This window comes from Mesoplodon densirostris, chromosome 4 (assembly GCF_025265405.1).
Source record: "Mesoplodon densirostris isolate mMesDen1 chromosome 4, mMesDen1 primary haplotype, whole genome shotgun sequence".
Lineage (NCBI taxonomy): Eukaryota > Metazoa > Chordata > Mammalia > Artiodactyla > Ziphiidae > Mesoplodon > Mesoplodon densirostris.
In genome coordinates this window covers 181,226,203-181,243,729 of record NC_082664.1, presented here as the reverse complement: position 1 = coordinate 181,243,729, position 17,527 = coordinate 181,226,203, and the positions used below count along the sequence as shown (strand labels likewise).

General features: G+C 40.4%; 1 protein-coding gene across 4 annotated transcripts in view; it reads right to left on the bottom strand.

The window, feature by feature from the left end:
- Positions 1 to 17,527, bottom strand: part of ARHGAP12 (Rho GTPase activating protein 12) — a 111,867-nt gene that overhangs the window by 46,692 nt on the left and 47,648 nt on the right. For 3 of the 4 annotated variants that reach the window (XM_060097801.1, XM_060097798.1, XM_060097799.1), the window contains exon 4: positions 4,797 to 5,060. The exons of the other annotated variant lie outside the window; for it this stretch is intronic. In XM_060097801.1, coding sequence (XP_059953784.1) covers positions 4,797 to 5,060 — 264 coding nt within the window. The remainder of the gene's footprint in view (positions 1 to 4,796; positions 5,061 to 17,527) is intronic. 4 annotated transcript variants of the gene reach the window in all.

Sequence of the window (17,527 nt, the reverse complement as noted above, 5' to 3'; positions counted from 1 at the left end):
GTCCGGAGCCTGTGCTCCGCAACGGGAGGGGCCACAGCAGTGAGAGGCCCGCGTACAGCAAAAAAAAAAAAAAAAAAAAAAGAAGAAGAAGAAGAATCCAGAAAGGTAAGTAGAATAAAAAGGCAGCTTCCTCCTTGATGGCATTTGCCAAATCCTGAACTAGAACATTAGTTTTCAAGGCCATGCAGAAGTGCTGGGGAACAGGACGCGGAACAACCTAAGGCAGTGAGTCCCACAAGAAAGAATGGGGACCCCAAAGAATTATACCTGCAGTTTATGGGGTGAACCAAAAACAAATCTTGGCCCTTTATTCCATGCTAGGAAAACCACAGGACTAATCAGGGGAAACTGGGGGAGAACGCAACAAGCCACTCTTCATGCGATCCAAAATTACTACTACCTAGGTGGCCTGTGAAAGCGTAAATGGTAAATTTAGTTTCAAATGTTCACAGCATACTAGTTTCCCCAGGCACCTGGCAGAAACAAAAGCAAATCCTCTCTGAAGGAACAAACTTTCAACCCTAGCATTAAACTTGCTATATATGAATTTCCAAAAACTATAATCTCACATTAAAACACACACACGATGTAAAACAAACACCATGACTGAGAGTCAGCAGAACAGCATATTCAGACTCTTAAAGACTATACACTGAAATTATCAAAAATAAAGTACAAAATAAGACTTAAGAAAGATATGACAAATAAATGCAATATATGATCCTTCACTGCAGGAAAAAAACTATAAAGGATATGACTTGACAAGTGAGAAACACGAACATTTCCTTTGTATTAAATAATATACTGATATTAAATTTCTTGGGTGTGATAATGTATTTTTCACACACACAAAAAAAGATTTTGCTGGAAAAAGTCCTTATACTTACAGAATAAAACATTATGTTGTCTGAGCCAAATGATTCAGAAAAAAAATTACTGCAGAGTTAGAAGGGTAAAAGGAGGGAAAGAGTAATAAGGCAAATGTGGTAAAGTGTTAACAACTTGTAAATCCAGATGAAGGGTACCTGGCAGCTCAATATACTATTCTTTCTACTTTTTTTGTATGTTGCAAACTTCTCAAAGTAATTAAGATAGGAAAGCTCCCCAAACAAATTTAAAATAACACATTTTTTAAATTCAAGGGTTGGTTTAATATCAAACAAACATACATGATGAAGAGAAAAACAGCAAACAGGAGCTTGACTTGGAAATGACTGGGAACAAGCAGAGAGAGACACAGCAATAAAATGTTAAAGTATAAGGGAAATCAAGACACATGATAAATGGAGCAAGCAGATTAACTGTTCATCTAATCAAAGTCCCAAAACAAGAGGAAAGAGAAAATGTGACAGGAGCTGTATAAAGACAATGCCTAAGAGTTTTTCCAGAACTAATCAAAGATGGAACGCCTCAAATTTGGGATTCCCAACAAAGCCCCGGAAGGAAATAAAAAAGATAACTTCACCTAATTACATCATAGTGAAATTACAGACACGAGATCCTCAAAGCCACCCGGAAGAAGAGATCTACAAGTTGAATCTTCCACATCAACAATGGAAGCCAGAAAACATCGAGAATAAAGTCTTCAACGAACAAGGGAAAAATAAAAAGCAATCAGCTTAGAACTGTGCACCAGGTAAAGATACTCTTCAAAAATAAGGAAGTGAGGGGCTTCCCGGTGGCGCAGTGGTTGGGAGTCCGCCTGCCGATGCAGGGGACGCGGGTTCGTGCTCCGGTCTGGGAAGATCCCACATGCCGCGGAGCGGCTGGGCCCGTGAGCCATGGCCGCTGAGCCTGCGCGTCCGGAGCCTGTGCTCCGCAACGGGAGAGGCCACAACAGTGAGAGGCCCGCGAACCGCAAAAAAACAAAAAACAAACAAACAAAAATAAGGATGAAAAATAAATTTCCAGGCAAATGAAAACTAAGATTCTATCACTAACAGAGGCTCACTAAGGAAATTTAAAAGTAGGTACTTAAGACAGTATAAAGTTATCCAAGATAATCTAATATGCCTAAGAAATGTGAAAAAAGAAAGTGGTACATATGAGGATAAATTTTAAGAGTCACCATGTTGAACAAGTAGTAAGGGAGCTAAAAAATAGAAATAAAATAAACAACAATAGCACCGCTGCACATATAGTTCTTGTATGGCTTCAAAAGGAGCAAAAAGATGCTGATTAACCGCAGACTTGGATAAGTGCGCCAGTTACAACATCTAAGGCGGAGTTTCTCATCAGCAGCACCGTGGACAGTTAGGGCCAGATTGTTCCTCGCGGTGGGAGCTGTCTTGTGAATCACAGGATGCTCAACAGCTTCTCTGGCCTCTACCCACGAGGAGCCAGTAGCCCTTGCTGAGTTGTGACAACCCAAAATACCCCCAGACATTGCCTAGGTCCCCCCGGAGACAGACAACACTGCCCCATGTGAGAACCACTGTCCTAGGGCAACCACTGAAATAACAAGCTTCTGAGTTAGGACGAGAGGGCGAGCGTCTGCTCCCTCTCAAACCCTACTGAAATAAAAGTATCGAAACAAGCCTAAAAAGACCCGACCGTCAAGAACAGGGAGAACACAAGGAGGCACAACAGCCACAAAACTCTGGAGGCTGAGAAGCAGATGAACAAACACCGAAGTTATCCGCAAAGAAAGCAGAATCTAAACTGGTGGGGGGCATGGGTGCCGGGGAGGGAAGATGAAATACAACAGGTCTGCAGAGCGAAATCTTCAAACGGCCCAGGAAGTATTACGTCCTCCTGAACCGAGGGGACTGACCTGAGGACTGAAACCGCCAGACTCCCCTTCCTCACGTCTGGCCACTAGGTGTGCACCCCTCCCTTATTCCAGCCCAAGTGTAGGGTTTTACTCCCTATAAAGAGGGATTCTGAGTCGGAAGTCAACAGGCCCGACTGGGACGCAGGTACCAAACAGAAAGAGGGGAGACTAAGGAACTGTGTGCAAACTAAACGCCGGGGACCAAGACCCAGGCGGCCCTCACTGTCCAGGCGTTAAGACTTCTGCAGAGACGGGTCAGTCTGAAAGGGAAGACCGAATGGTTCCAACGCTGGAGACACCCCACACGCAGCTGACCGAGATCGCCGTAAAGTCAAGTTCAAAATGCCTTGCAACTGTGAGAAGAAATGATGTCCAACCTAGAATTCTTCACTCAGGCCAACTATCGATCAAATAGGAGGGCAGAATACAGACTTTCTCACACACAAAGTCTCAATGTTACCTCCCATGCACAACCTTTCTCAAGAAGTTACTGGAAGATATGCTCCAGCCACTCTGGAAGTACCTATTTTACACAATACCTGCAGAGAGTGAGTGGTGTGAGCTCAGACTCTGACACACTAATCACTCTCATCTAGTCACTGAAATAGAAAGCTCAGAAGGGTTGTTAAAGTTCCCATGTATACTTCAACTTTCTTTCAATTATTCTACAATTTAGCCCTTACCCTAATTCTTCCAAATTACATGATTTTACTTTATTATTGATACACAGGACAACTTATTTTCAAATCTTTCTGGACACACAAATTCAAATCACTTTCCTAACATTTTCTTATTATAGCAACACATGAACAACTTCTCACTATCCTCCACGCCATTCCTGAATACTAAAAGTACAAGTTACCACCAAAGCAACGCTATAAATATCCAACTGAAAACCAGGGTAAGGCGAAGGGTCATTAACTGTAAAAAGCTTTCAGATTCTGCTAGATACACGATGTGTTACCTGATGTCTCCAGCTCCTACCTATAACTGGAGTTCTGTTCTTACTGTACAAGCCAGCCGCTCTAAGAGCAGGTGTCCTGTGCAGGTGCGGGGGCCGCCGTCTACCAAACAGCAGGATTTAACTCCGTTCTATCCACTCTACCCAAGCTTCTCCTGCACACCTGAACAGTCCCAAGGACTCTCTCCAGGCCTCGGAGATGAGTGTTTCTCAAAACACCGCTGGCCAATTCACCGCACCACCCTCTGAGAGGTGGGAGGGAGGTTAAACCAAGGCAGGTGGGGAGACAGTATGGACATGTGTTAGAGAAAATAACGATATAGAGTGAACTGGCAGACTTAGAGGGTGGTCCTTTGCTCGCAGCAAAGGAATTATACTTATTTCCCTTACATACAAATAAAAAGTGATCTTGTATCTCTAACAAAAACTGACAAGTATCTTGCTAGCCCCACCAAACCATAAAGTGTCAATTAAATAACTTTGTTGGGCTTCCCTGGTGGCGCAGTGGTTGAGAGTCCGCCTGCCAATTCAGGGGACATGGGTTCGTGCCCCGGTCCGGGAGGATCCCACATGCCGCGGAGCGGCTGGGCCCGTGAGCCATGGCCACTGAGCCTGAGCATCCGGAGCCTGTGCTCCGCAACGGGAGAGGCCACAACAGTGAGAGGCCCCCGTACCACAAAAATAAATAAATAAATATTAAATAACTTTGTTTTTATTTATTTGGCTAAATCATATCACATATTTTCTCTCCTTTTTCTAAAAGATGTCACTCCTTGGGCAATAACAATGATTGAATTAGTATCTTCTAGCACATGAGGGAAACCACTGCCACTAGGCAACATTAACCCAGTTAATTCTGGAACTAGTAAGCATGCTACAAGGCTAGCCGCTGTCCACTAGTTAGAGGTTAGGAAGCGACAAGCAGTAATATAGTAAAACGTGGAAAAAAGATTTAGTATCTTAAGAGATTTCAAGGGTTAGAAGCAAACCTATTCACTTCTTTGAGGAACAAAAAGAGAAAAAGCTCGGCAACTCACAGGTTGACCCCCTAACTCCTCATACCTCTTGATCTCCTGGACTCTGGGAATCTCCTTTGCTTATGTTTGTATCTCGAGTCCAACGAGGGGGTTTCCAAGTTCTTTCCTGTGTTCCTCTGTTATAGTAGTAACAACGCCCTGAACTATCTTTATGAGTTTCCCATTCTCCATTAATCTGAATTGCTGGGCTTCCAGGGATCGGGGGGAGAGCCAACTGGGATATTTTCAGTTCTTGCAGGTTAGCGTAGACAGGAGAATCTGGCCGCCCTTGATTTGGAGGTGTTGTCGCCTGTGAAAAATGTGAAATATCCATGTTTAAACTGGCATAACGCTTATAAATTAAACATGAGATTTATAAACATAAATACTAATTCATTTTAAAACATATATACAGGTGTATACAATCTTTTTAAGGAAATAAGAATTTAACAGCTTTAATATTCATAGTTTGAAAAAAAAATAAGCTTTAAAGAGAATCCAAAGTGTGCCTGGGCTTCCCTGGTGGTGCAGTGGTTGAGAATCTGCCTGTCAATGCAGGGGACACAGGTTCAAGCCCTAGTCCAGGAAAAGCTCACGTGCCGCAGAGCAACTAAGCCCGTGCACCACAACTACTGAGCCTGTGCCCTAGAGCCCGCAAGCCACAACTACTGAGCCCGCGAGCGACAACTACTGAGCCCGTGAGCCACAACTACTGAGCCTGTGCTCTAAGAGCCCACGAGACACAACTACTGAGCCTGCGTGCCACAACTACTGAAGACCGTGCGCCTAGAGCCCGTGCTCTGCAACAAGAGAAGCTACCGCAATGAGAAGCCCGTGCACCGCAACTAAGAGTAGCCCCTGCTCGCCACAACTAGAGGAAGCCCGCGCACAGCAACGAAGACCCAACACAGCCAAAAATAAATACATAAATAAATTTATTTTTTTTTTTTAAAAAGTGTGCTTAATTACTTCCCCTCACCCTGAAAGAGTACTCGACCAGAAGTCAGGAGCTATGGGTTCCAGTTCAAGATCTGGCCTAACAAGTGGTAAGACAACGAAAAAGATCACTTCATATCTCTGAAACTGAACTTTTTAATCTCTGTAAGTGAAGAAACTGGATTAAACCACCTAGGTCCCCATTGGCTCTAAAATTCTATGATTTGAGGCAATTTTTAAAATATAAAAAGTCTTACATATGGGTAACTCAGCATTTATTCAGAAAACTATCCTAAGCTCTAATATTAAATCAAGAATATAAGTAAAAGACAAAGGAGATACAATACTTCAGGTAAGAATTTACCACATACTACTTCTCAGCTATAATTTCTCAGTAGCCATAAACAAATCTTTCCTCTCTTCCTAGTCTACTTATTTGTGAATTTCCTAAGACTGGAAAAACAATTAGTAGTAACTCTGATTTACAGGCTTATTCAGTCTCAACCTTCAGTTTTACTTTTTATTTTTAAATGTCTCACTAGATGTCAGTCAAGAGCAGAATACTCTTCATACACTTTGCATAAGGACATTGTAAACCGTATTAAGTTAGAATTATAATTGCTGAAAGAAAAAGTGCACGTCTGAGAACGCCTTTTTAATACTGTGTGTTTGTATTTGTGTATACATCTTTCCTTTTACAAGAGGGTTTCTCAACCTCAGCACCACTAACATTTGGGAAGAGCTGATTCTTTTTGTGGGAGGCTATCCTGGGCACTGTAGAATGTTCACTAGCATCTCCAGCCGCCACCCACTAGATGACAGTGGCTTCCCCTCACTGTGACAATTAGAGTCTCCCGACACTGCCAAGTGTCTCATGGGGACAAACTGCCCTTGATTGAGAACCTTTGCCATATTAGTCCTAGAATTATTCAGATGTTCAATTACTTCTATAATATACCCATAGTTTTATGAACACTTGAAAACACTGCATTAAAAAAGGGAAATGTGGGGCTTCCCTGATGGCGCAGTGGTTGAGAGTCCGCCTGCCGATACAGGGGACACGGGTTCGTGCCCCGGTCCGGGAAGATCCCACATGCCGCGGAGCGGCTGGGCCCGTGAGCCACGGCCGCTGAGCCTGCGCGTCCGGAGCCTGTGCTCTGCAACGGGAGAGGCCACAACAGTGAGAGGCCCACGTACCACAAAAAAAAAATTTTAAAAAGGGAAATGTGGGCCATCATCAAAAAATCTACAAACAATAAATGCTGGAGAGGGTGTGGAGAAAAGGGAACCCTCCTACACTGTTGGTGGGAATGTAAACTGGTTCAGCCACTATAGAGAGCAGTATGGAGGTTCCTTAAACAACTAAAAATAGAGTTGCCATATGATCCAGCAACCCCACTCCTGCGCATATACCCAGACAAAACTATAATTCAAAAAGATACATACATGCACCTCTATGTTCATAGCAGCACTATTCACAATAACCAAGACATGGAAACAACCTAAATTCAGCAGAGGAATGGATAAAGAAGATGTGGTACATATACACAATGGAATATCACTCAGCCATGAAAAAGAATGAAATAATGCCACCTGCAGTGACATGGATGGACCTAGAGATTGCCATACTGAGTGAAGTAAGTCAGAGAAAGACAAATACCATATGATATTGCTTACATGTGGAATCTAAAAAAATGGTACAAATAAACTTATTTACAAAACAGAAATGGAGTCAAAGATGTAGAAAGCAAACTTTTGGTTACCAAGGGGGAATGGGGAGGGAGGGATAAATTGAGAGACTGGGATTGACATATACACACTACTACATATAAAATAGATAACTAGTAAGAACCTACTGCATAGCATAGGGAACTCTACTTAATACTCTATAATGTCCTATATGGGAAAAGAATCTAAGATTAAAGAGTGGATATATGTATATGTATAACTGATTCACTTTGCTGTACAGCAGAAACTAACACAACACTGTAAATCAACTATACTCTAATAAAAATTTTATAAAAGGGAAATGTGGATGGATACACTGAATCAGTTTTATTGAAATTAAAGTACTTTAACTGCGAAAATATTATTTGCCTATAAATTAATTATAATGAATCTAAATCACAGAATAAGCTTTACAAAAGAAAACAGTAGGGACTTCCCTGGTGGCGCAGTGGTTAAGAATCTGCCTGCTAATGCAGAGGACACCGGGTTCGAGCCCTGGTCCGGGAAGATCCCACATGCTGTGGAGCAACTAAGCCCGTGCGCCACAACTACTGAGCCTGCGCTCTAGAGCCCTCAAGCCACAACTACTGAGCCCATGAGCCACAACTACTGAAGCCCGTAGGCCTAGAGCCCGTGCTCCGCAACAAGAGAAGCCACTGCAATGAGAAGCCCATGCACCACAACGAAGACTAGCCCCTGCTCGCTGCAACTAGAGAAAGCCCACGCGCAGCAACAAAGACCCAACACAGCCAAAAATAGAAAAATAAAAATGAAAGAAAACAGTAAAACTAACCCGAGACCTGAATATATTTATAAAACGGTTACCTTTGGTCTTTTTAAACATGGTAATTATGCAAATATTGTACTCACTGATACAAATTAGACCATTTTCCTATAAATGTTAGCTTTGAATTTAGACTATCACCAAACGGCATTTTTCTATGAAGAAAATATATCCATGAGGACAGATTTCCATGTGTTTCTCTTCCAGACTAATTCCATATCCTGATGACTTAGCTGGATAACAGTGCTTCTCTGACTAAAACCAAGTCTGTTAGTATAACAAGCAATTCTATATAGTAAATCATTTCCCAGGACCTTATCTAGAAAATTCAACAAGTGTTAAAGTTCTTTGCTCCTGAAACTTCACTAGACTTGGGGAAATAAAGACGCCAAGAAACAGAAACTTTCTAAACAATGTTAGAGACACATTGTACTACAGCTTTAAGAAATAACTAATTCCTGTTGTTTAAACAATTCAAATTTAAACAGTTTTCCCAATTAAAAAAAACTGAAATGCCTTAACAAAGTTTATAAGGCTAGCATAATTCTGAAACAAAAGCAGAGAATTAAACGAAAGAAAAGTACAAACCAATGTCACTTATAAATATATATGAAAATATACTAAATAAAACATTAGCACTCAAATCTAGCACTGCATTAAATAAATCAGGAAAAAGCAGAACTATTAAGGTAGTCTGTCTTCTGGAACTCTCTTTCTGTAATTCTTTACATTAACAGATTAACTTGATCATCTATCTCCACAGACACCAACAAAGCTACTGATAAAATTCAACATGGATTCAGGATAAATCTCTTAGCAAGTGAGGAACAGGTGATGCCTCCTTAATTTGATTTTTTAAATTATTATTCAAAATAAACATCATACTCAGCAAGACACTGATAGAAGCATTTTCATTAAAGTCAAGAATAATTCCAGGGGGACTTCCCTGGCAGAACCAGTGGTTAGGACTTGGTGCTTTCACTTCCAGGGCCTGGGTTCAATCCCTGGTCAGGGAACTAAGATCCCACAAGCCACGCAGCCCAGCCGAAAAAAGAAAAATCCCAGCATGCCAAGTATCACGGCTTTTATTCAACAAATGTACAATACTAAGATATGAAATGTACTGAGACATGAAAAATGAGTTAACTCATAAATACCCAGTAGGAAAACAACCTGATATTTGTCACTGACATAACGAATATTTGAAAACCTAAGTCTATGAAAACTACTAAGAAGTTTAATAAGTTGGCCAGATAAAAAGATCATTTAATCAGTTTCCGATACATGAGCAATGACAAGTTAGAAACTGTAACAGAATTTTTAAAATCTCATTCACACTAAGAACTGTTAAAACACAGTTAATAAGCTTAACAAAAAGCTTTTAAAAAAAAAAAGCTTAAAAAAATGAGGAATACTTCTAGATAAACTGTTGTTCCTTAATTTTGTAAATGTGTTCCTTCTCAAAAAATTAATCTATACATTCTACAAATTCAATGCACTGTTTGGCACACAGTATATAGTTAGTTCACAGCCTTGCATACAGTAGCACTGAAGGAACTACTGAGCCCGCGCGCCTAGAGTCCGTGCTCTGCAACAACAGAAGCCACCACAATGAGAAGCCCGCGCACCGCAACGAAGTGTAGCCCCCGCTCGCTGCAACTAGAGAAAGCCCACGCACAGCAACAAAGACCCAACGCAGCCAAAAAAAAATTAATTAATTAAAAAAGAAGAAGAGGTTTACTGATGGTGGATGAATGGTAAAACTTTAATATTTCACGCTCTTACTTACCACTAAATTTTTGGACAGATGTTCATTTGAAATGTTGCTCATCTGCTGTTACAAACAGCTTCTAGTAGAAATAAGAACTTTGTTTTCTTAATAAATTAACTCCAAACTTAAGACCAGCTTAAATCTTCAATTTCCAAAATGTGCAGAAAGAGAACAGAAGAGGACTCAGTATTTTTAATATTCCAATCTCTGGCAAAAAGACACTGTCCCTGTTTATTATCAACTGCTCAAACCATTGAGAAAAATTCAAGGGAATGACCACTGATTGATCACTAACAAGTTTCCTCAAGAACCCTTGAAAACTTAAATTCTTGGTAGAAAAAATACTTAGTATAAAATATCAAACTTATTTCTACATACACACAAAACATGTATTAACCACAACAAAGGATGGTTACATAATTATATACCATTTTGTCTAGTGAACCAAAACTATGGGTTTTTTTTAAATGAACACAACGCTGGTGAAGATGAATGTTAACTCTAGTTTACAGCTGGTAACTTTAACTAGATGAACCCTTTTGGAAAAGAGTTTGACAGTATGTTTCAAAAGCTTTTAAAGGGGCTTCCCTGGTGGCGCAGTGGTTGAGAGTCAGCCTGCCGATGCAGGGGACATGGGTTTGTGCCCCGGGCCGGGAAGATCCCACATGCCGCGGAGCGGCTGGGCCTGTGAGCCATGGCCGCTGAGCCCGTGCGTCGGGAGCCTGTGCTCCGCAACGGGAGAGGCCACAACAGTGAGAGGCCCGCGTACCGCAAAAAAAAAAAAAAAAAAAAAAAAGCCTTTAAACATATTTTTAGGGGAAAGGGGAGAAAAAAATTGTATACATTGAAAAAATTTTCCCCCAAAGATGTTCATTCCAATGTTATTTATCAGAAAGAAATTTGAAACAATCTAAACATCCAACAGAATGGTTAAGTAAATAATGATCTACTATATAAGGCAATACTATAAAAGCAATGAAATGTTAATGGTTTCTTAACATGATAAAAAAAATTATAAGGTTAATGAGAAAAGCAAAATATAAAAGTGCATCTAACTTCCAACTTAAAAGTTTAAAGTATGAAGAAGAACAAGCTAAAACATTATGAGTACCTGGCAAGGCTTTCACTCAGATCTAATGGAGAGATCAAAAGTTTCATAGACAAGCAAAAGCTAAGAGTTCAGCACCACCAAACCAGCTTTACAAGAAATGTTAAAGGGACTTCTCTAAGCAAAAATGGCCACAACTAGAAACGCGAAGAGTATGAAAGGTAAAGGCAAATACACAGTAAAGGTAGTAAATCAACCATATATAAAGCTAGTAGGAAGGTTAAAAGACAAAAGTAGTAAAATCATCTTAACCACAGTAAGTAATTGATACAGAAAATGAAAAGGTGTAAAATACGATGTCAAAAACAGTAAACCTGGCGGGGAAGGGAGTAAAAATGCAAGGTTGTTAAAATGTGTTGGAACTTAAGAGATCAGCAACTTAAAATAATCATAGATAGATAGATATAGATAGATAGATATAAACCTTGTGGTAACCACAAACCGAAAATCTATAATAGATACACACAAAAAAGAGAAAGAAATCCAAACACAGCAATAAAGATAGTCATGAAGTCACACAAGGGAAGAGAAGACAGAAATATTGAGTCACTATGTTGTGTAACAGGACTTAACATAGTGTTGTAGGTCAATTATACTTCAAAAACAAACAAATAAACTCATTGAAAAAGAGATCAGATTTGTGGTTGCCATGGGGGAAACTGGATGAAGGTGATCAAAAGGTATATAAAATAAAGAAGCACTAGGAGTGCAATGTACATACAGCCTGATAAATATAATTAACGCTGCTGTCTGTTATATATGAAAGTTGTTAAGAAAGCCAATCCTGAGAGTTCTCATCCCAAAAAGAAAATTTTTTCTATTTTTAAATTTTGTATCTATATGAGAAGATGGATGCTCACTAAACTTACTGAGATAATCACCTCATGATGTATGTAAACCAAATCATTATAATGTACACCTTAAACTTACACAGTGCTGCATGGCAATTATATCTCATTAAAACTGGAAGAAAAAATTTTTAATTAAAATTAAAAATTTTTTTAAATCCGTTTTCTTGGGAATTCCCTGGTGGTCCAGGGGTTAGGACTTGGCGTTTTCACTACTAAGAGCTCAGGTTCAATCCCCGGTCGGGGAACTAAGATCCCCAAAGCCACTCGGCGTGGCCAAAAAATAAAATCAGTTTTCTCTGCATAATGTAATTATATTTTTTTCTATGTGCTTTATTACCCAATTTCATCACAATGAGAATTATTACCCATAGAGTTTGATGAGGACAAGAATCTGGGGCCTTTGTCTAGTCTACTGGACTCATAAAGTGACGGCAATAGTATTAACACTATACAAACTAGTGTTTCTTAAGGGATGGTCAGTGGATCATCTATCACAGACTCATCTAGGGGTTCTAATGAAAAGTCTTGTTACTGGGGGTGGAGAGTAACGGGGGTGGGGGTCAAGAATCTGTATTTCTAAGTACCCTATGTGATTTTCATGTATACTATTATTCAGAAGTTACTCAATCTTTCTGAATGGACTTAGGGCAACCAGGCTCCTGATCCAATATACTTGTATTACAAAAAACATAAAAAACTTAAAGACAATTCTTAAGTTTCTTACTCTGCAGATAATTCAAAGGAAGAAGTCTTAAAAGAATAAGCAACAAGAAGTACTTCCAATATATGAATCAAATAAAAATCAGTTCTCAAATATTTATGACTTAAGTATTACACACTTAAACTGAACAAACAGCCTTGTTCATGAACTGCCACCAACAAAAATGAGTGGATTTTTCATACCAAAAAAAAATCTTTAAAAGGAGAACACAGAAACAAAGTTAATTTTATGGGTCATATCTGTCATTAATTAACAACTGAACTGGGACCAGTACCTCTGCACACGACCCAATTTAATATTTAAAAAAAGACCTGGCCTGTTCCACTTCTATCTATATGCAGACGAAAATAGTCTTCCCACTATCCACAGAAAGGAAAAACTGGGAGCCATATATGAAGAAGGTAACTTTAAACTTTGATTGTACCTGAATTCTTACTTTAATACCAAAAATACTGAGATTTGGCCCTCTTTACTTTTGACATTCAGTCACTGTTTCTAAAATAAACTTCAGAGAACAGGAGAATACATATTAGCTACACTTCTTGTTTCTTAATTAGCATATGCTACTCTGTACTAATACTTAAGTATTATATCTACCTTACCATAAATGCAAAATTATATCTATATTACTGAATAATCAGTAATTTATATTATGGAATAATCAGTCCCTGCAGCCTATAATCATACCTTTAGATTTAGATTTATGGGGAAAAAAACATATACCAAAGTATCAAACTCCAAAACGGAATTCTAATTACTTTTTAAACTCTATTTTAATTCATGTGGAAAAACGACATTTATGTGCCTTTGGTAATTTACCTGCTTAAACTCTGCTTTACCATAATTGCTAATTTAATAACATTGGGTCAGTTAACAGAATGAGGACAAAAAGAAAAAATATGGTCAACAAGCCAATATTCAGTTAAAATAGGACTGAAATTTGTTTCAGTTTCACAACTGAGAATTGCACATCAACTTCATTTATTTATTTATTTATTTATTTTTAAAATTTATTTATTTTAGGCTGCATTGGGTCTTCGTTGCTGCATGTGGGCTTCTCTCTAGTTGTGACAAGCGGGGGCTACTCCTCATTGTGGTGCGTGGGCTTCTCACTGCGGTGGCTTCTCTTGTTGCAGAGCACGGGCTCTAGGTGCGCGGGTTCAGTAGTTGTGGCAGATGGACTCAGTACTTGTGGCTCTTGGGCTCTAGAGCGCAGGCTCAGTAGTTGTGGAGCACGGGCTTAGTTGCTCTGCGGCATGTGGGATCTTCCCGGGCCAGGGCTCAAACCCATGTCCCCTGCATTGGCAGGCGGATTCTTCACCACTGCGCCACCAAGGAAGCCCTGCACATCAACTTTAAACTGGAAAATCCGACTTTCCAAAGACAATATTCTCACTTAAAGTCAAATTTTAGGGGGAGGAGGGAAATATATTACCCTCTGTTTAATAATTTTTAAATACAAACACTTGCAAGTTGAAGTGTTCATATCTTAAAGCATGGCTGCACTGAGATTTCAAGCTCCGTACAGTATTCTGATATTTTCTGCAACTCACTTATTTAACTATCACTTAAGAACTAATTATGAGCCAGGTGGGAGATGAACATAAGACAGTCCCTGTCTTTCAGGGCCAGCAGCCTAGCAAAGAGGAAGAGACAGGCAGAACACGACTCCAGGGGCAGGAGCTGAGAGTTGTACAGAGAAGCAGCACTAAACAGAGAGAAGAGGGTGAGATGGGGTGGTCGGGAAAAGGCTCCCGGCAGGTTTAACTGCATCTTTAAGGAAAGCAGGAGGAAGCCAGGGACGCCAAGAAGTGGTGAGGACCCTCCAAGAACACTCACGGTCTTAAGTGTTTAAGCTGACATAACACAAGGAAATGAAATGCAGTCTTTCAATAATGAAACATAACTGGTAGCTAAGTGAATCCAGTGCTGTGAAAAGCTTTCACAGATATAATCTTCATGGTAAATATATTCTTTTTCTTACTGGTTTTCTAGTTTGCAACCCAAGGCCGCCCAACTCCTCCGGGGCTTGCTGTCTCACATTCAGCTACTAAAGGCTCCCATTCCACCTGGCTTCTGTCCTCCACCTGCTCCGCGGACCGTGGCCAACAACCTGAAGGAGCCCTTCACATCGTCACAGGTCCGTCACTTACGCCTCCTCCCCGCCAGACACAAACAAGGCAAGTCCCAGGCGGGAAGGCGCGGAGGCCTGACGGATGCTCGTTTCTGGGAACCACACAAACACAATGGAGTCATTCCTGTGCCACCAAACCTGCCGTAACCGCTGCCCACGGAGCAACCGGGCCACACCATCAACAGAAATCGCTGTGGTTCAAGACTCTGGACCTACAGGGTGGGTAGATTGCAGCTGAGAGACACCACAGCGAAGAGCCCAGGGTCCTGGAGCCCAACACATACATAGTCGTGAGGGGGGGAGTGTGTGTACAGTTGGGAGGTTTATCAGAAGTAAAAAGTCTGCCAAAAAGGGACAAGTGACAAACTTCCCCTTGGAGATCAAGCCCACACCTCTCCAGTGTCAGCTTCTGTTGTCCTCACGTGGGTCCTTCCTGGGCCTAACTACCCTGTAGCTTGTCGTGGAACCTACAACACTGCAGTGTCATCCCACGGGGACTGACGGCCTTTCCCTCTGGAGCTTGATCGCCTTTCGGGCAGAAACGGCTGCCTGGCTGCCTGGTTTCTCGCTTCATCTTTGGCGCCAAGCACAGCACTCGCGCACGGTAAACACTCAGGATGTTCTTAAAGGAAAATTACCCTTATAGAACTAAAGAAGCTATCATGAAATCCATGCACTGAAGTTAATTTCCTACTCCTGTGTTTACAGTCTCCCTGGGAAATCTTAACTGACTCCACTGCTTCAAAAAAATCAAACTCTCTCTCAAACACCCACCTCCCTCCCCTGAACAGCAGATGTGTTGTGAAAGACCTCCTGGCATGGACCCTCCAGACGCTCAGACTCATCACCTCCTCGGCCCCAACCTCTGTCCATAACACACTATCCTAGTATCCTCAACAGTTCAAACAACAGCATCACGAGCTCCTCAGGGGGAGATCTCAAAGTTACCCTGTGTCTCTTCTCTTTACCCCAATGAGCTTCTACTAACTCTTCCCCCTACTCTGTCTTGAACTGCTTCCTCTCCTATCCCAAGACAACCACCTTAATTGAGGTGGTGAATAAGTGAGGACAAGTCCCATTTCTTCACCTTGTCGAACTGATCCTCCAGTCCCAAGTTATTCTCCAAAAACAAATCTGATCTCGTTACTCACCCACTTCAAAAACATCAATGAATATTTCACTGACTGTAGAAGTTCAAATATCACAGCAGAGAACTGAAGGCTCCCAAAAACTTCAGTCCCAAACAATCTTTTCTGCCTTTTATTGCGACTGTTTTTACATTCTTTGTCTAAAACCCCCATGTTACTCACAATTCTATTAATGTCATGCTATTTTCCCTTGTTACACCTTCAAATCATTATCCCTCTATCTACAATATACTGTCCCCAACCACCAACCCGTGAACCACATATAAACCATAACGAGTTGGTTCAAAGGTCACTTTCTCTTTGAGATGCCCCTCTATTCCTCAAGGGCAGAATTCGTAGATTTCCTGTGCCTCTAGAGCAGCAGTAACACAAATATCACATGAGCCAACAGGTGATTTAAAATTTTCCAATGACCACATTAAAAAGGCAAAAATAAAGAGGTGAAATGAATTCTAAGAGTATATTCATTCATTCAACCCAATATTCAAAATATTAGCATTTTTACTGTATAATGAATATCAAAATTATTGAGATATTTTATTTTTTCTGGACTAAGTCCTCAAAATCCAGCATGTATTTCATAGCATATCTCAATTCAGATCCTAAACTTTCATCAAAAATACTTGATCTGTATACAGATTTCATAAAATTTACAGTTGAAAAATAGATTCACAGACTCAAATGATTCCAAACAGTCTTTAAAGTTTTCCCATAAATGAATCAAGTATGAGTTTTAAAATTTTAACTTGGAGTAACTGAAATAAAATAAAATCAAATAAATTCAGTTCCTCAGCCTCACTAGCCACATTCGAAGCGTTCGATAGCCACATTCGAAGCGTTCGATTACCACATTGGCCAGTGGCTGCTAGATCAAATAGGGCCACCTGGCAGCACTTCGTATTCACCTGTACTCACCGACCCCAGCACACCCCACAGTAATTAATTGCTGTTCTTCTGCCTCCCAGTAAACTGTAGGCCCCTGAAGAGTTCAGAGCAAGACCATGTCTTAATCATCATATGCTTTCAAAGTCTAGAACTGAAGATCCCTCCTCAAGCCCTGACTCAGACTCTAATGATTTCTGTTTTCCCAGTAACTGCTTTCCCAGTCCATAGTATGTTTTAAGTAGAAAGGTAAAGGGGATAGCTGCTAGATACTAATATTTATTGATGAAACCTCATTATTAATCTGTGTTAAAAGTATTCAACCAGAGATGCTTGTCCTTGGTCAGTTAAGCAAACAAAATTCCTCAGCAGGACATAATGCTGAGATAACAAGACTTAGTTACTATTTTATGCTGATGAAACAACAGTGCAATGGCCTGGTGCACTGCCATTCATTATTACAAATCTCCCTCCCTGGGAACTTGAATGGTAACTCTAGGATCAGCACCCAGGGGATGACTAAAGAATACTCTGTTGCTGACATTTCTAGAAGGTAAAAGTTTATGGTACAATTACAAAGGAGAAACAAATGCATCTGTGTTTAATTACTGAAAGCATGTACTACATGTACAAATCTAAGCTTAGAAGCTGAGGTATCTGGCAACAACAAAAAATATAATAATTTCAAAAAGATACAAAATTAATCCATAGTAA